General features: G+C 40.8%; 1 protein-coding gene across 1 annotated transcript in view; it reads left to right on the forward strand.

The window, feature by feature from the left end:
- Positions 1-20,299, forward strand: part of KCNN2 (potassium calcium-activated channel subfamily N member 2) — a 92,307-nt gene that overhangs the window by 53,126 nt on the left and 18,882 nt on the right. The window contains exon 4 of the mRNA XM_081943430.1: positions 12,088-12,229. Coding sequence (XP_081799556.1) covers positions 12,088-12,229 — 142 coding nt within the window. The remainder of the gene's footprint in view (positions 1-12,087; positions 12,230-20,299) is intronic.

Consider the following 20,299-nt stretch of genomic DNA (forward strand, 5'->3'; position numbering starts at 1 on the left):
CTGAAGGTGCTGAAGGTGTCATGGGATATTCACACAGGGATGAAAACATCTCCATCTCTACTGGGATCTCTAATACCCGCTTTGGGTCTTGGCTTCTATTTTCCATGATCTTGCATTCATGTAATCCCTTGTCCTCTGGGGGAGAAGTGAGAGGCTCAATTATTGGGGAAACCAGATCTATAAGTGGCTCTGCTGTGTCCATTGTGACCAATAAGGATTTCTTTAAATTTTCTAACTTGTATAATATATTGTCTTGTTCTTTCCTCGGGAGAGCGCCAAAAGCGTTAATGAGACCAGCTTCTGTGCTGTTAAGTATCTCTTCACTGGGCAGGGCTGGTTGACTCCCACTGTCTTTCTCTCTCTTTTCCAAGGTTGAAAATGAGGAGGAAGCAGCCACCTTGGGAGCTCGCGTGTTAGCTATTAACGGAGTAACCCTTTCCTCACCAAAGACTCTGATGGGAAAGATTTGGAAGAAGGCTAAATATGCCTTCATCTTGGTATGGTGGGCTGTTTGAAAGACAGGAGAATCCACTTCCAATTTGGGGCCTCAGGTAACCACTCCACAGCACAGAAATCAATCATGCCCCTGTGACAGTGAAGAAGCTGGCTTGGGGAATTTAGTACTGTACTTCTGGAATTCCAACATCCATAATTAAGTCTGTTCATATGGATTCTAAAAGCTATCCGTTGGGTTTGTAGTGAGCGATGTGATTGTAATTGAGGGAGGGATGCTTTCCTGATTTCTTCTTTATTGATACCTTTTCCTCTCGTTGCCTTGTCTGGGGAGAGACTGTTTTTCTGAGAGGACTGCCACCTTTTATCTGACTCTTTAACTGTTTCTCTGGCTCTTTGCTCTTTATCCTTTTCCTTATCCTGCGTGTGGGAGTTAACCAAGTCTTCTGCAAGAACTTTAGTGTGGGTACCTGGGGCCCGATATTGTACTTGAAGAAAAACAGCTAAATCTTTTTTCAATGTCTCTACATCATGTTGGATGGCAATTAATTGTTCAAATATTGAAACCACTGTTTGCACTGTGAGAAGGCATTGCTTTGCCATAAACTCAGTTGAATTTTCCCAAGGTAAACTCTCCGTACTCTGAATTATCTGGTTGTTGGTCACCCTTTTTGCCTTTAGCTCAGCCTCCATATAGGAAGTTATTGGGCTAGTTGTTTGTGAGAAGAGCTGGCTTTCAGTTTGTTCCCCCCTGCCAGATCGGGAAAGTCTAGTAAATGCTGTTTTGCCACATCTTTTTGCCGGTCCCGTTCTGATCGCTCCAGATTGTTGGGGATGGGGGGGGCGTTAGTTTTACTTACAGATCTCTTGCCAACAAAGAGCTCCTCAATTCTTGGTTGTTTTGCTGTCACTGGAGGGAGAGATCCTGGGCTGGTGCCATGGCGTTTCTTTCTTTTTGCCATGTTTTTTTAATTCTCGGCAGCAACAAATGTTTTTGTTTGTATTATGTTCTATGCTGTTATCTCCACCAAAAATGTTAATTAAATAAAAAAAGGATCCAATGGGAGTACTAAAAATTGATAAAATAAAATAAAACTGGGAGACACTACTGCAAACACGCTCCAGCTAACCCGGTTGCAGCTCCGCTGCCCCCCCCCCCCCATTAACATTCCTATTGAAAAGACCCAACAATGTCTTTTTTTCCAGTTCCTTCAAATGAATAATGTTTTATATTAAAGCCAACCTATAATATCAGAGGGAAAGCTATCAAAAAGTTAAAATTGTATTAATCTTCTTTCTGTTTTAAGGGAAAAGGTACAAATTAACCTGTTGCTGGTGCTGGGACCTAATACAGACATTGTCTGGTAGAGATGGTTAAACATGTCAATTTCAGTTTCTATCCTTGTTTTATTTTTCCCCCCCACACATTTAGATTTTTCCAGTCTGACCTACTTTCTGATTTGGTTTTGGTTTGCATCAGAAAAAAATTGCATCAGAATTGTATGGTTTTTACCTATCAAACCAGCTAACATTATTTGGAAACAAAGCCTGTTCTTTCTTTTACCTTACTCTAAGACTGAGTAGTTCATCTATTTCCCTTAAATAAAATGATCATTTGGTTTGGGGCTGAGCAAGAGTAAACTTAGGTAGCTTTGTTTACATGTTTTCTTGATTACATTTTTGTAATCAATTAACCCACTAGAATACACTATTATTATTATCACGAAGATGAATACTCATGGGAAATCTACAACTACATTTCAGGCAAATAAACATATTGGAGGGCTTGTGACTTTGGATCACTAATACAGGATTCGCCTTGAACATGGCTGGGTGGATTAGATTAATTGGTTTTTGCCGTTTTCAAAGTAAAAATGGAATGGAAAGGCTACTATTTTTTTTAAAAAAAATACTACCACACTATTTCATAAAGCTTAAAGTAGTTATCTGACCAAACATTCATCTATCTCTAACCATCACTAAACCAATGCAAAATTCTGGAAACAAATAAGTACACCATTGTGGCTATTTTTTTTAAAAAAAAATAGACCATTGATGTATTCCATACTGTGTCAAAACTTGTTTTTTAAAGGCTAGTTTATTTTAAAATTATTCATAAGCAGTCATTTTGTATTCTGTTTCTAACATAATGTAGTCTCAGAAAAAGAACTATTGGTTTGATATAGTTTTGTCAACTGCCAGGAGTTGTATTCTTACTATTCTTTAAATCCAATTAAATATAAACTATGAGCTGTTTTATTAAAAGGTAAAGTTAATTTAGGCAATGTAACTATTGTATCTTAATTTATTGTCTCTGAATACATTAATTGTTTTTAAGATAATTGCTATAAACTGAAAATATAATGCATTCACTATCCAAATGTTCAAGCATTTTGTTATTTGAAACATTATTCATTATATATTTTATTTTCCAAATAGATAAAACATTTTATTCTTTCCTATTTCAGTTGTCCTTTAACTTTTATGCTGATATATATTGAAAATGTCAGCCTTTTTATTTTCAAGTTTGATACACATTATTTTCAAGAACTTTTGTCACATGTAAATGAGATCTATAACATCTAAGCAATTAAATTTGGCTAATTCCTGATCATTTTTGTTTCTTGCTTCAGTTGAAATTATTTAGAGTCAAGGGTTATTTTTCATCTTGCTTTATTTCAAGGCTGAATACAGAACAGAAAAGATTTTACAGTACTATTTAAAACATGTTTTCTAAGTCAAACTACCATTTTTGCAATTGACATTAACATTTATTTATATTTATGTTCATATTTCTCCTAACATGGAATGTATGCAAGTAATTTAACGTAATGTATTTTTTTAGCTTTCTTGTATAGCTTTCTTTAATACTCATTTTCATGTTTTATTTTGGAAAAACTGTGTTATAAAGGTTAAGAATTGGCAAAATTATGATTTTCTAATTCACAATGAATTAATATTAAAAAGTGAATCAAATTTGAATTTAAAAATAAACAAAAGTCTTATTTTTCCTGTTACATATCTGAATTGATTAGTATGGGGCAGTGGTGGGATTCAAATAATTTATCAACTGGTTGCCTGCCCTAATGACCAGGTGTGTGATCATGTGATCTGGTGGCATGGCAAACTTGTTTGGTCTCATGCTTACGAAATTTCTTCTTAGTCCAACTCACAATAAAATAGCACCATAAAATAGCACTGTTTTTAGAATAGAGTAGAGTAGAATAGAATAGAATAGAATAGAATAGAATAGAATATAGAATAACAGAGTTAGAAGGGAAACCCTACACCACTTCAGACAAATGGTTATCCAATCTCTTCTTAAAAACTTCCAATGTTGGAGCATTTACAACTTCTTGAGACAAGTTGTTCCACTGATTAATTGTTATATCAGGAAATTTGAGGATCTTCTACAAAAATGAGGGGGTCCAAAAGACATGACAAGAAATAATGCTTGGAAACTAACCAAAGAGAGAAGCAACCTAGGACTAAAAAGAAATGTCCTAAGTGAGTCCAGTCTACCAATGGAATAGCTTGCCTTCAGAAGTTGTGGATGCTCCATCACACACAAGCAACACAGTTACAAGATAATTTGAAATCTTTATAGAGTCTAATACTGTAAGCTAACTTTTAAATGCTGAAAATGGAGGATCAAAATACATAAACATAAAAACAGCATTGCAACCCTATTCCAAATTAATAAAATCAATTCTGCTAATTAGAACGTGTATTTAGAAAGACATAAGAACTCTGATAAGAAATTCCTGCTCTGTATTAATATTTTTAAAACTTCTTCCCTGGCCTAATCCTGTCAAGAACAAGGAGAGATTCAACCTGGGAATAAGGAGGAATTTTTCTGCTGAGGAAATGGTTGTGTGGTTATTTCTTCATTTTCTTTTCCCTTCCCTTCTTTTGGTTAATTACAAATGAGCAGGAATGTCTGAGGTGTGTGTGAATTACTGGAATCGTTAGCAGACAGCTTTGACTATTCAGCCAGTTCACAGAAGTCCACAAAGAGTTAACAAACTGTTCTCCTGAATCAATGCAAACCGGCTGAATACCGCCACTGGTATGGGGCAATTATACCTTTACCTTTTACCTTTTTACCTTTTATTTCGATTTTTATACCGCCCCCTCTCCCCAAAGGGACTCGGGGCGGTGTACAGAAAAATGAAATAGATAAAATAGACTACAAACATGGAAACATAAAAACATAGAAGAGGAGGCAATACAACACTGTACAGGTAAAGCAAATAAAAACAGTATATAAACAATCCTAAAAAATACCCAATTAAAATTACCCAGTTAAAATATATCTGCCAAGAGGTATAATGAGGTTATGAATGGTCCAGGCCGGCTAAACGGAACAGGTGAGTCTTCAGTTTTCGTCGAAAGGAGAGAAAGTCGGTGGTGGTTCTGATATTGGGGGGGAGGTCATTCCAGAGGGTTGGGCCCATCACAGAGAAGGCTCTACTCCTAGGTGTCGCCCGTTGGCACTGCCTAGTGGACGGCACCCGGAGGAGCCCCTCCCTGTGAGAGCGAATCGGTCGCAGGGAAGTGTGGGGTAGGATGCGATCCCGCAAGTACCTAGGTCCTGAGCCATGGAGCGCTTTAAAGATGGTGATTAACACCTTGAAACGCACCCGAAAGACCACAGGCAGCCAGTGCAGCTCGCGCAGGAGCGGTGTTACGTGGGAGTACCTAGTACTCCCAAAAATAGCCCGCGCAGCTGCATTCTGGACTAGCTGCAGTCTTCGAGCGCGTCCCAAGGGAAGCCCCATGTAGAGGGCATTGCAGTAGTCCAGCCGAGACCTCACCAGTGCATGAGTGACCGTGCGTAGGGCATCCCGGTCCAGTAGGGGTCGCAATTGGCGCACCAGGCGAACCTGGTGGTACGCCCCCCTTGCCATGGCTGCCACATGGTCATCCATTGACAGCCAGGAATCTAGGAGGACGCCCAAATTGCGTGCCCGTTCCACAGGGGGCAATTGCTTGCCTCCTATGGTCAGCGATGGAATCAACTGACTGAACCGGGGTGCCGGTAGCCACAGCCACTCAGTCTTGGAGGGGTTGAGCTTGAGTCTGTTGTCCCCCATCCAGACCCCGACGGCTTCCAAACACCGGGTCATCACCTCGACAGCCTCGTTGGGGTGGTCTGGGGTGGAAATGTACAGCTGTGTATCGTCAGCGTACAGATGTTACTCCACCCCCAAACCACGGAAGATCTCCCCCAGAGGCTTCACATATGCGTTGAACAGAAGGGGCGAGAGGACCGACCCCTGAGGCACCCCACAAGTGAGTGGCCTCAGAGTCGACCTCTGCCCCCCTGCCAACACACATTGCATCCGGTCGGAGAGGTAGGAGCCGAGCCACCGCAAAACGGTGCCTCCAACTCCCATCCCCCCCAGCCGGCGCAATAGGATACCATGGTCGATGGTATCAAAAGCCGCCGAGAGATCTAATAGGACCAGGATAGAGGAACAACCCCTATCTCTGGCCCTCCAGAGATCATCGACCAACGCGACCAAGGCCGTCTCCGTGCTGTGTCCGGGCCGGAAGCCAGACTGGCGTGGGTCTAGATAGCCGTCCACGCAACCTATCCAAATCCTCGGGGGCAATAGATGCAAACTCCTCCCAGAGTGGTCTCACAAGACTCACTGTTGGCGGCTCCTCTGGTCCACTGAAGGGGGTCCATCCGCTCCGGATCTGAGCGATTTTGTCCTGCAGATATTCACCAAACTCCTCTGCTCTGCCCTGTAGAGGGGCTTCCCGCGTCCTCTGTGATAAGAGAGAGCGGGTCACCTGAAACAGGGCGGCAGGGCGGTTATCGGCGGACGCAATAAGAGTGGCACAATGTCTGCGTTTGGCCACTCTTAATGCCACAAGGTAAGTCCGTAAATAGGCTCTTACTTGTGTTCGGTCAGATTCGGAGCGTGAAGACCTCCACCTGCCCTCTAGGCGTCTCCTATGGCGCTTCATCACCCTCAGGTCCTCAGTGAACCAAGGAGCCCGGGTGGGTCGTCGCCGCAGGAGAGGCCGCAAAGGCGCAACTCGGTCCAGGACCCCAGCGGCCGCCCTATTCCAGGCGGCCACTAGGTTCTTGGAGTGAGAGCGGGTCAGGGCTACAGGGAATGGCCCAAGCTCCGTCTGGAACCTATCCGGTTCCATCAGGCGCCTGGGGCGGTACCAACTTGGACAGTTTGGTTCCGCCTCCTCGCGGTGGGGGGTAGCGCCAGGGAAGTCCAGCCGGAGACATGAGTGATCTGACCATGACAGGGGAGTAATGGTTACATCCCCTCTTCCCAGATCACTCGCCCACTGTTCAGATACAAAAACAAGGTCCAGAGTGTGGCCACCTTCGTGTGTGGGGCCCTGAATTAATTGGGTCAGGTCCATGGCTGTCATGGAAGCCATGAACTCCCGAGCTACCTCGGATGCTTCCCCCGTCGACGGCAAGTTGAAATCCCCCATAACCACAAGCTTGGGGGTCTCAACTGCCGTCTCTGAGATCAGCTCGAGGAGCTCGGGCAGGGCTGCTGACGTATAGCGAGGAGCCAAGTATACAATCAGCAAGCCCCACTGCCTCCCTGGGCCCCATTTCACACCAAGGGACTCAGGGTATCTGAGGTACAGTGAACTCCCTCGGCTCTAGACATTCCCGTATAACTACCGCCACCCCACCACCCTTACCCAAGGCTCGAGGCTGATGAAATGCACGGAAACCCGGCGGGCACATTTCCACAAGGGGTAAACCACCCTCGTGGCCCAACCAGGTCTCCGTTATCCCTGCAAGGTCCAGCTCCCCCTCTGAGATCAACTCATTAATAATAATAATAAATAATAAATTTAAATTTATTAGCCGCTCCCTCTCCAGACAGGACTCGGGGCGGCGTACAATAAAACATATAAAACATAAAACATGTGCAAACACATAGACATCCAAATACACACATATACTAAGACATACATGCACGGACATACATGCACGGAGGAGGTAACAGATTACATCACATTTAGACAATTAAAAGTCACCATTAAAATACCCCATTAGAAATACCACAATTTAAAATTTAAAAGGACTGTCAGGAGGAATAAGAAAAAATTCACGGTTGAGCCAGGCCAGATAATTGAAAGAGGTGGGTCTTCAGCTGTACACGGAAGGAGCGGAGATCGGAAGTAATCCTGATGTCATGGGGGAGGTCATTCCACAGGGCTGGGCCCATCACAGAGAAGGCTCTGCTCCTGGGTGTCGCCCCCCGACACTGTTTAGCGGACGGCACCCGAAGAAGTCCCTCTCTGTGTGAGCGGATTGGTCGTAGGGATGTATGGGGCAGGATGCGATCCTGCATGTAACTAGGTCCTGTGCCATGAAGCGCTTTAAAGATCATAATCAAAACCTTGAAACGCACTCGGTAGACTACAGGAAGCCAGTGCAACTCGCGCAGGAGAGGTGTTACGGGGGAGTATCTAGTCCTCCCCATAATCACCCGCGCGGCCGCGTTCTGGACCAACTGCAGTCTCCGAGTGCATCTCAAGGGAAGCCCCATGTAGAGAGCATTGCAGTAGTCCAGGCGAGACGGGGGGCCTTGTTGGTCACGGACCTTGCATTGCAGAGCATCAGCCTCAGGCCTTGGCTCTGTAGTTCCTGACCACCTAGGTTGCGGGGGTTGGTACAAACGACCGGGTGTAACCAACAACCACGGTCTCCCAACCGACGCTGTGGTCTTCTCCTGTCCTCGCATCCCCCCCTCCCCGCGACCGATGTAATAAGGCAACCCTCTATTGGTACGTTCTTTCCCCTCCCCCCCTCCACCACACTCACTTCCCTCCTGGACTCACCTGTTCACCTGGCACTGGCCATCCTCCTGGACAGATTTCCCTCCCCTCCTACCCTAAAACCCTCCCTGGAGCCCCCTAAAAAGGATAAAAAACATTTAGTTAAAAACCCCCTAAGCCTCCGTTTCTTCCACCTCTCGGGGTCTATAAACCCGTCATCAAGGCGGGCCCTTGCAAGCGTCAAGGGCCATGCCTGCGAGAGGGGGGTCTCCCGCAGGCGGAGCAGGTCAAGCCTCGTATAAATAATCTTCAGAATCTTAAAAACACGATGGGGTCAAAGGTATTATAGATGGTAAATGGTCAGTCATAGAAAAAAAAGGGGGGGGAAAGAGTTCTTAGATGTCCAAATGGTGGTCTGGGTGGAGGAGAGATGGTCCAAAGGGTAGATGATCCTAGGTGGTCCTAGGTGGGTGGGAGTTCATGGAGAGAGTTTAAAGATGGTAATCTGGAGTTCTTAAGGAATGGAGTTCCCGATTGGGAGGGGGCCGATGTTCTTGGGGGGCAGATGGTGTTGGCCTAAACACCCCTGTGGCCTACCCATAGCCCTAATATAGGGCTTCCGGTGACCTCCGGTGTTCCAGGCCGCCCCCAGCCGCCCCCAACCTCCATTCCAGTCTTACTCTCTCATGACTCCCACCTCGAATCCAGGTGTTGGTGGGACTCACCCAATGTCCTAATGATGTTACTGGCATCCATGATCACTCTTTCAGCGGCTGCTGTTGGAGCCAGCCTCTCTCCTTCCAGTGTCCTTCCAACTCCTTCTTTTTCCTCTCTCTCCTTTTTCCTCACTCTCCTTCCAGTCTCTCCTTCTCTCCTTCCAAACCTCTCAGCTCACCAGCTCACTCCTTCCAAACCTCTCAGTTCACCCGTTCACCAGTCTCTTTCCATCCAACCTCACATTCCTCCTTCCTGCCGTTCTCACATTCTTCCTTCCTGTCGCTCTCTGCAAAAGTTCCAAAACGCTCCAAAACGCTGTCACAAACGTCGCCATTTCCAGCTCTCCAACTCTCCAGCTCTCCAGCTCACCAGCTCACCAGCCTCTTTCCTCGCCAGCGCCACAGCCTCTTTCCTTCCAGCCTCACAATTCCAGCCTCACAATTCCTCCTACTAGCCGCTCTCTCCAAAACGCTCCAAAACGCTTCAAAGCGCTCCAAACGTTGCCGCCGCCGCTGTTGCTGACACACACGCTGCCATTTCCGTTGCCGGTTTCTCTCCCCCATTCCGCACATCATCTGCTCTCTATCCTTCCCGCCAGTCTTCTGACCCACCCTGGCAGACCCAAATGGGTCGAAAATGAGCCAGGGTGGTTATGCTATCTGACTCCCGACCCTCGGATGGAAATGAGGGTCGGATACAACTTTTCCGCCCATCGCTGCGCTCCTTGATATTCCGGAGCTTCAGGAGGCGACCGCCATCGCCGGAAGCTCCTCCTCCTCCTCATATACATATTTGTGTACAGTTTGATAGACTCATACATGTATATACAGTTGTGCATTGTGTTTCTAAAGCTCAGCAGAAGACATAACAAGACCTATCTCAAATCTTTTACAATGTTAGGCTGACTATTGCTGATTTAGTTTAGGCAGTTTATTTTATCAGTACATAAAGTTATCAGAAATGGACATTGATAGGTTTCCATACAAAGATGGAAGATGCTCCAAAATGACCATCTAAAAAGTGGAAGGTGATAATATTGATCGTAGACTAGTATCAAGAAAGAGATCATGGACATAACTACTGATGCTACTTTATCATATTTTAATAAATATAATACATTTATTGCCACATTAAAATAGTGCATAGACAATTTAACAAATGTCTAAAACTTTTTGGGGTCAGCAGAGTTGCATTCAAATTCTGTAAGACAATGTTCTGATTTCTCCTTTATGTCAACCATTATATCATCTTTATGTGATATAAACAATACATCTTATGAACCAAATGTAAGCCACTGATAAGGAAAACAGCCCACGGGAGCATCATGATATACTTGATTTGACAGATGGTGTTTTCAAATACATTTTAAAACTGATTGAAGAACTAGTTACATTATGTGAAGGCCTAAGTCTCTTGGGGAAGATTCTAAATTCTGGGAAAAGTGGAAGGAAAAAATAAGAGGATAACAATATCAAAGTGGATGCATTCAGTTATAAAGGTGATAAGCACACTTTGGGAGAGCTGAAAAATCTGGTTAGGGACAGATTGTAATGGAGAAAATATACATATGTGGTAGCTAAAGGTTTGCAATGATTCAATGGCATGTAATTAATCAACTTTTGAATGCCATAACTTGAAATCTCTTAAGAATCCTAGTAAACATATCTTGCAATTTTTGGTCCATTTTTAATTTTTTTAAAATTAATTTCTATTTTGACTCTTCCATAATGATCATTTGCAGTATCTTCAGGGATGCTTCCTTCACTACATTCTCTCAAATTCCCTATATTCTCTCACTTGATTGCTCAGATATAACATTGGACCAATCTTACATTTTTATGAAGATTAGCTATTATAAAACTCTGCCTTGTCTCTTTTGTTGTAACTGCCAGGCAATAATTGTTATGATAAACATTGTGATAAACCTACAATACTTAAGTTGCACATGGGAAAGCTATTACTACATAAGTAGAAGCCAGGTTGCATACAATAATATCACGATTAAATCAACAGATTTGTTGCAGAAATCCTTAGTGCAGTTTTCCCTATGATATCAGAAATTTCACTTGCAAGTCTGGTTTTGGAGCTGTTTATTATATAAATGTAATGCTTTACTTAATTTATAATGAATTTTTTGTTGTATTGTTTTGTGTTGTAATTGAAAACTAAAATTTTATCAGGCCATAAAGTACTGTGGTATTAAATAGGGACACACATGGAAAAATCATCTGAAGAATACTAGTTCTTGTTTGAAGCAATGTGCAATGGTGATTTCAAAGATTCTTCTATTAAAATGGGATATTATATCAATCAAATCGTTATTATGGTCATAGACAAACATAGTGATATGGTGTTTCCTTTTTAGATGAATATATGTGTGTATATATTATATGCATCTTTGTCAGAGGTGGGTTCCTACCAGTTTGCCCCGGTTTGGCCGAACCAATAGTGGTATGCCAGCATGGTTCGAAGAAATAGTAGCGACCCAGGCTGGCCATGCCCCCAAACCGGTTCCCCAGTCACCGCCATCTTTCTTTTTTTAGTTCTACGCATGCGCAGAACAATTTCCATTGAACCATGCATGCACGCGCAGCGCGCACAGGAGCAAACCAGCAGTGATGCTGGCTGAAACCCATCCCTGATCTGTATGTATATTTGTTTCATATTAGTTGGATATCTTAACACCAATAAATGCTATGTGGTGATAGATGTTTTTCATTATCTGTTCTAGTCCATCTGCATTTGAAATTATTCAAGGTTACCAAAAGGACATGTTTAATAATTAATATTAATATGCCAGGTTTTTTGACTGATTGCTATGTTACAAATAATACTTTGTAAACAAATCAATTGAAATCACACTTTATGATTACGGTTGTTAAAAATATTTTATTTTTTTCCTCTTCTAACAAGAGATCATCATAATCAAAGCTAATGACAACAAACCATATACAGTATATTTGGCAAGCAGATCTGCATAAAGAACTGGAAGGACCAAGTTATTGCTCAGTGTATTTATTTATTTGTTTGTGAGCCATGCCACAAAGTACATAATTTTTGTTTCACATAACAATAATGCAATTTTGATTCTGAATCCCAAAGTACTGCTAAAGAAACTATATTTCTTTATTCTTTATTTAGGTATCACGATCAACAAGACGTTACTAGCAACTTCCTTGGAGCAATGTGGTTGATTTCAATAACTTTTCTCTCCATTGGATATGGAGATATGGTACCTAATACTTACTGTGGGAAAGGAGTTTGCTTGCTTACTGGAATAATGGTGAGTGATTCCAGCTTTAATTTCTATATGCTTTGTGAATTTGAATCATTTTCAGAATGTCTGCAATGGAAGCTGTAAAACATAAATTATCAACACAAAACTGGTTATGAAGCTTTCAGTTGATTCTAAGGTAAAAAAAAGATGAAAGGTTACTTGCTAATATGTAACCTAAACCGATATTGTACTAGTTTTGATTACTTTTGAGTTGCTAGGTATAAGATTGCTATAAAATATATAACATTTTATAAATAAACAATACAATATATAAACTATGCTGCATCAAGCAACTAATTCTCTCTGAATTTCATTCTAAACTATGGGCTTATTTTCCTCCTTCCTTGTATTCCTTTTATATAAATCTCATGGAGAAAATGGCAAATTTAAAACTTATTAGAATTAATATTCTAAGAGAGGTATTAAATGTAGCTGTTATATGCTATCTAATTAATGTAAGTGGCTTTTGATTCTCTTTTTGAGGTCAACGTAGGGATTTATTTCCTATTTTTCAAAATCTTCAGGCCATTTAATTAGCTAGATTTATGGTCCTTCTGTAAATCAAGATTCTCAGACATTAAGTTTATTATATTAGCTGCTACCTATCAGCTATGTTGGTTGCTCTTGTGTCACTGGGAAATATGTATAACCAATTAATTTCCCTATATTAATTTATCTGTTATTGTCTTTCAAATACTAATAATATACATGAATATTATGCACAGTAACAATGAAAAAGGCAAAGGCAACCAAAGGAAGGGACTGGATATGTGATTGTAACAATACCATTACATATAATAGTGGGCGATATTTCTATGGCTTGAAACTGGACTTGAGGGGTGAGGAAAGGCAGCTTTGGATAGGACCCTTATATTCAACTTTTCCTCAGACTGGCATAACTCAAAATCACTTGAATTAAAGGTAGAAATGAAACCAAAAACTTCACAGACAGAATAAAAACAATTTAGAAAATGAAAGATAGTTAAACTTCCTTCATAGCGGAGATAAAAAAATCATGTTGCAGAATGATATGTCATCTCATGAGCTGTCAAATTATTAAAAATAATATTTGGGTTGGTATCTGCAATCTTCCAGAGCAATTCAGATGTTGCATGCAACATCTTAATATGTCCTCCTGAGTCATAATATGTCCTGGGTCAGTTAATTGAATCTTGACACCAAAAATTGGACTTGGTATTCAACCTTCTCTGAAATCCTATTCCAGCTCATTAGGATTCTATATCACTACACTATCTGTTAACAGTCCTTGGCAGAAAGATAATATGGATATAAAAAGGGGACTACCATTGATAAGCTTTGGACAAATCTTCTATCTTTTCTTTCTTCCTTTTTTTCTTAGACTCTCAGCCTGCAGGAACAATCTTCAAACAAAGTCTTCTTATTCTGTTTAATAGTGCTTATGTAATGCTCTAGCTACAGTAGTAATCTATGTTATTATTATTATATGAACTACAATATGAAATCATAGAGACCAGTTCTTTATCTGGTATTGATCTTCCTAAACATTGAGTTTTTCCCAAGCACCTAGGATGTTGTAAAGTAAAGCACATGTGTAATACAGGTGCAGATCGAAACACTGTGGCTTTTTGTAAATGACAGATGGAAATTTTGTCAATGCACATATTTTCTAACTGCCATCCAAAATGTTTTGGTATGGCACAGCGTGCCAATAAACACTACTGGTTTCTGCCACAATTTTTCAATTTCAATTTTCAGATCTTGATACTTTATGATCTAGTCCAAATCTTTGTCTAGTATTCTACTATTGCTACATAAATTATCCACACTTTCTTCTTTTCAGCCACAGTTATATCTGGTATGTTAATGAACCAAGACTTTATCAGCCCATATTTGAAAATCCCACAATATTTTAACTTGCTCATTCTCAACTACTTTTTCAACTTTTATGTGTGTCCGCCCCCCCCCCACCCAATTTTTTATTATTGGCACGTGATAATTTTTACAAATGTTCCAGTGAATAACTGTGTTATGTTGTTGTTTATAATCAGTTTGTGCGATCTTACATGAGCTGAGTATATGATCTACAGTTTCTTCTGTTTCTTTGTACACTTTGCACTTTGAATCATATAATGGGTTTTTTTCCTAATTCTGGTCTTGGGTGCATTAATTCGGATAGCTTGCTCTTGAGCAGCCAAAATTAAGCCTTCAATTTTTAAAAAAATGTTCCATTGTAAGCCGTTGCCAGGTTTTCATCCACTTTACCCTCATACTTATATGGAAATTAATCATGTAATGCTTTTCCTTGTCAGCATTCTATTCATGTTTTTATTACCTAATTTTGATATTCATGTTTTGCTTTCTGTACGTTCAGTAAGTTCCAATTTTTAACTAGCAAAAATGTTTGTTTTGGCTGACATCTGCATAATCAGCCAATGCATACTTTTCTACTTTGATAGCTTGTTGGACTTGAAGTAAACCATTTTTTTTTCATTTCTTTGGGGCAGGTATAGTCAGTATCACAATGGGAGGATGCATAGGGAATATTCATTAGTGGTTTGTTGTTGTTTTTTGGTCCAAACTCTCCAGTTCAGCTTATGTCCAGTTAATAATTACGGAAGCATATCATATCACAGGTATTGCCCAGGTATTGAAGGCTTTGAGGGGGTCTCTGAGCCTGCTTGTTTCCTTGCAGATGTTTCATTACCCAAACTAGGTAACATCAGCAGTGTTAGTTAGGACTGGGGTTTGCTCTCAGTTTATATTCTAGTGCAGTGATGGCAAACCATTTTTGGCTCGCGTGCCACAAGTGGGGGGAGCGCAGGGGGGTCGTGTGCGGGCGTGCCGCACCCATAATGCAACACGTGACCCCCCCAGTGAGCATGCGTGCACAACGCGCGCCCCCCCCATTTTTACATGTTTTTTTTTTGCCCTCACCAGGCTCCAGGGGCTTTATAGGAGCCTGAGGAGGGCGAAAAGAGCCTCCCCCGACCCCCCGGAGGCCCTCCGGAGGCTTCAGGGACTGTCCAGAGGCTTCCCTGAAGCCTTCGGAGCGCTTAAAACCACTCTCCGAGCAAACCGGAAGTGACTTCCGGGTTGCTCGGAGGGTGGTTTTAAGCGTTCCGAAGGCTTCAGGGACGGTCCCTGAAGCCTCCGGGGGGGCGGGGGAGGCTCTTTTCGCCCTCCCCAGGCTCCTATAAAGCCTCTGGAGCCTGGGGAAGGCGAAAAATAGCTTTTAAAAAGGTGAACTCAGCGCCTTGCGTGCCCTGACAAATGGCTCCGCGTGCCACTTGTGGCACGCGTGCCATAGGTTCGCCATCACGGTTCTAGTGGCTTGCCCTGTCAGTATTGATGGGGGTGGTTTTGGAGGTTCTTTGGTTGGATCGTATACTGTTAGCTTGTTTGGCAGTTCCTTGATTGGAGTATTGTTTACTTCTTGATCATTGGTTTGATATTAATCTTGAAATTAATCTATGCTCATAAATTGCTGGTTGGGATATATTTTGGTCTTTTTGTTCCCTTGCTGACTGTCTCTTTTGCACACTATATAGATATTGTTTATGTCTATGTGGCTATTGATGGGTAATTTGTCAAAGTGGTAGACTTCTAGAAATTCTGAATTTGGCTTGGACTAGCCAAAAAAAAAAAATGAAAAATGAAAATTTGAAAAGAATGAAACAAAGGGTCTGCAAATAAGCTAGAAAACTGCAATTTTGTGCCCAGGGAAACTGCAAAACAGTTCTGGCACATTAAGTAGTTTTGAACTACATAGTTCTGCCTAATTTATACACGGTGCAGTGGGTCAGGTCTGCTTTAGGAAGAGTGGTGTGTTCATAAAGGAAAACAAAATACTTCCTAGGACAGTGATGTTGAACCTTTTTGTACACATGTGCCAAAATTGTGCGCGCGTGCTTGATAATGCACACATGTGTGCCTACACCGACAATGTAATGCATCCCACCCACCTGCGATTGCACGAGCAACCATCCCCCACACATGCGCGCATGATCCCCATGCATATGCACACGACTCCATGCATATGCGCACGACCCCACTGCATGGGGGGAGTTTTTGCCCTCCCCAGGCTCCAGAGGCTTTCCTGAAGCTTGGGGAGGGTGAAAACGGCCTCCCCCCAGAACCCGGAGGACCTCTGGAAGCTGGAAACGAATCATTTTTTGGCCTCCCCAGGCTTCAGGAAAGCCTCCGAAGCCCGGGGAGGACAAAAAACAGGCTCAATGGGTCAACCAGAAGATCAGAACTTCAGGTTGGTCCATTAGGCCTGTTTTTCGCCTGTTTTTCGCTGGTGGCACGCATGCCATAAATTCGCCATCACAGCCCTATGAGTACTCCCAATTCCTCTTAATTCCCCAAATTAAGAAATAAATAAGTAAAAAAACGGAATGGGATTAAGCAAGACAAGAATTTAACACCAAATCCCAAGATGCACTTTAAAAAAAAATGAGTAAAAACAGACAGATGTCTTGTGTGTCCAATCAGACTTAGCCAACAAAGAATTTTCTATTTTGTTATCATTCAACTTTGTATAACAGCAGGAGAAGCTGAACTGGTGCCTGGGCATTTTGTTCGATGCACAGTTATCTGTCCAATGTGACCTCATGACAGCATCTTGAATCAGTCATCTGAACAAGAGTCTTTCTGATTTAGATCCAGTCTATTACATCACACTACTTATCAAACTCTGATTAATTTCACTGGAGCTCTATCACAATTGGATAAAAATGTGTGCAGCAGGACATTTGGAATTGCCCAATGTCAATAAGAGAGGACATTTGTTTCATGAAGAAAGAACAGCTGTGTTAACATTGCAGCTAGTCCTGCCATAATGGAAAATGAAAGAGAGCAGAGTCTGTACAAAGCATTGACAGAGTTACTGAAAAGAGACACGATTTGTTAAAATATTTTTTTCTGCAATATGCACAGTTTAGGGGGAACTAAACAGATAGAAGAAACTCTTCTGGGCAGTGCAGATTTAGGTACCATAGGTTTGTTCATGATTTAAATTTTATTTGGAATTCATAAATGCAATACCTCCCTGCTATTTATTTAAGGAACCCAACTTCTTTCAGGCTTCTACATGAACTTGAAGAAAGGTGTTGCTGCTTTAAGGAATTAATTCATTAAAGTGAACTTTACTCTTAAAGCAGAGGCACCTTTTTTCCCCCAGACTCACAGAAAAATCTGAAAAAGGGGGCTACTTTAATGAACAGCAGAGAGCTGTTGTGCTGAGATGATGTCTGAAGCATTTCTTTTGAAGGATGTTCAAAGCATGTGTAGTCCTAATTGGAAAGAATGATGGCTTCTAAAATAAGTGGCCTTAAATAAATTTAACATGTTTCTATATAGGTAAGTTATTAATAGTTTAAATGTCACGATAATACAAAATGTCATTTCCATATAATGAGACCCAATTTCTTTGATGATCAGATCCTAAATAGGTATCTCAAGTTTCTCTTATTTTAGACTTTCCAAAATCCTACAGTTCACATTTAGGAAAAGACTCATCCTAATCATTATTGTGGTCATAGAATAATTGAATATGGAATATACAAGAACAAATTATTCCTGGTAGACAAAAGTAATACTGCATGTGATTTACATATTAAAGTTCATAGTAAGAATCTTTTCTCTTCTGATCATCTCAGCTAAGGCACTCACAGGAAAATATCCAGTGTTGAAATGTCCTGTGTCATGTTTGTGGTGTTATAGCATGTTTATTGATGTCCTTTGCTCAGGCTTTGTGAAAAGTAGCTGCAAAGTTAAAGAAGAAAAATTAAGTCTTTACAAACAGGTCTGACATATGATTCATATTGCCAAAGAGTTTATCATTGCTTTCCTCATAGATATATAATCACTTACTGCCCTATGAAGAATGTCCATGGTTCTGTAAGAAACAAAAATAGCCATAAAGATTACTTTTAAAAGTTGACTTGCAAAATACTGTAGCCTGGAAAGTCTTAAAGTTTCTGAGACATCCTAAGCTAGCTAAATGGTTATAAGTTGAAACCTAGGGCAGCATTTAAGTTATTTAAACCAAGATCTTCACTGTGGCAACATTAGGATTCTTCATTTCAAAGAGTGATGACATTTTAGACCTAAATAAGCAAGACTGGTACTAAAATATAATGAGTTTTTCCAAAGAAGAAGAAATTGCTCATATTTCTTTAAAAGGATATAAATCATACGAGAACCATTACTATTAGAAAATATTGAATAATTAAAGAAAATGTTAAAAGGATTAATGCAACGGCAATATTTTCTCACTCCTTGCCCCCCAATAGGAGTGACTAGAAAATTATCAGTGCAGGCCATGTTCCTTCCTATAATTAAATAAATGTATGAAATACGCTCATTATTTTTTTATAGATTGTACATACCATTCGTATAATGACACAATCTTCTGATCCTGCATTTCAAGCAAGGTAGTGAAAAGATAGAACTATGAAAATACACTATATAGTATATCACCTTTATCTCAATTTGGGAAGAAACTTTCCTTTTTTTTAGCCATCTGCACGATCTACCTATAGTTAAATGAAAACCAATTATTGTTGTTTTTATTGAACAAATATTTTCTTTTAGCTTTGCTTCTTGTCATATAATTTTAAGCTTCTTGGAGCAAATGAAATATATTTGCTTCAAGAAATACATAAGCTTTAATAAGCATTTTTTGATTTAGCTTTAAAGACATCGAAGATTGAACTGAAGTCTTCTTCTGAGCTTGGACGGTTAAGAATATTCCTATGACAGATACTGTCCATTGATTTTTGGGCATCCTATAAGCTTCTATCTTGAGAATTTATTTCCTCTTGCAGTAGTCCTTATCTTTTATAGAACAAATTCCTCACATAGCTCAAAGAACCTCTAACATGCAGATATGTTATTGACAAAATGATTTAAGGTGACTTAAAGCTACCTAAAGCACTGGAAACATCAAAAAAGGCAAACGTCACTGAACAGAAACAGGATAGGAAGATCAAAGCAACAGCGATGAAGGATTTCTCTCTGCTCTGTCCCCAAACTCTGTTTCAAAAGAGAAAAAGGCAGTTTGTATGATTCAATTCTTTTTATTAAATGTATTACAGCTAGGCTGAAACCCCAGGGATGAGAATTCAGGGAGACTCTTTTCTTTATTAGGTGAGAAGATAGCAGCAGCAGATGTCAAAAATACAATATTTTCTGTGCTTTTCGATAACATCCTCCTCAAAGATTAATTTTTCTTCAGTATTTCAATAACAGCTTCATATGGAGATTCTTATCTGAGATTAAAAACTCTTGCTTCTTATTATGAATTACCTCAATCACACAATCAAATATATAAAACAATATTAAAAGTCATGGAATAGGTGCTAATGTAACTATTAGGGAAAGATACAGTAGGTAATTAAGCATCTTAATTAAATTAAATCTGAATATTTTAAAATAAAAGGATCATCATGAAGCTAAAATTATTTAAGTGACTTTCCATTGTGAGAACCCACACTGATCTCCATTGAAACTGTGGGTAATATATAACTGAGCAGGAGATAGATTTATTCACATACATATCTACATTTATTCACACACATACTCATAGATGGACTTCAGGGCACCAAGCCAAACCTCCTAAAATTTGGAGTTCTAGCATTTAGGGGCAACCACTAGAAAGGCACTTTCTCTTTTCCCAATCATGTAAGTCTTTTTCCAATTGAAAGGAAGAAAAGGGCTTCTTCCCAACATCTTAAAAAACAGGAAGGCCAATATGGAAAGAGATAATACCTAAATGTGTTCTGCCTTGTGTTCTGTGCTGTCAAAGAAATTTCAAAAGCTTGACTCTTCCGCATATTTTAAGTTATTTAATTATAGTTCACAATATGTAGGACAGCAATGGGTTTTGGCTTGCGTGCCATAAGGGGGGGAGCGCAGGGTGTGTGTGCGCGGCCATGCCGTACCCATAATGCAATGTGCGACCTCCCCAATGCGCATGCATGCATGAGAGGCACTCCCCCCATTTTCTGCATGCTTTTTTCACCCTTCCCAGGCTCCAGAGGTTTTATAGGAGCCTGGGGAGGGCAAAAACAGCCCCCCCCCAAGGCTTCA

This window comes from Natrix helvetica (genome assembly GCF_964273705.1).
Source record: "Natrix helvetica genome assembly, chromosome: 2".
Classification (NCBI taxonomy): Eukaryota; Metazoa; Chordata; class Lepidosauria; order Squamata; family Natricidae; genus Natrix; species Natrix helvetica.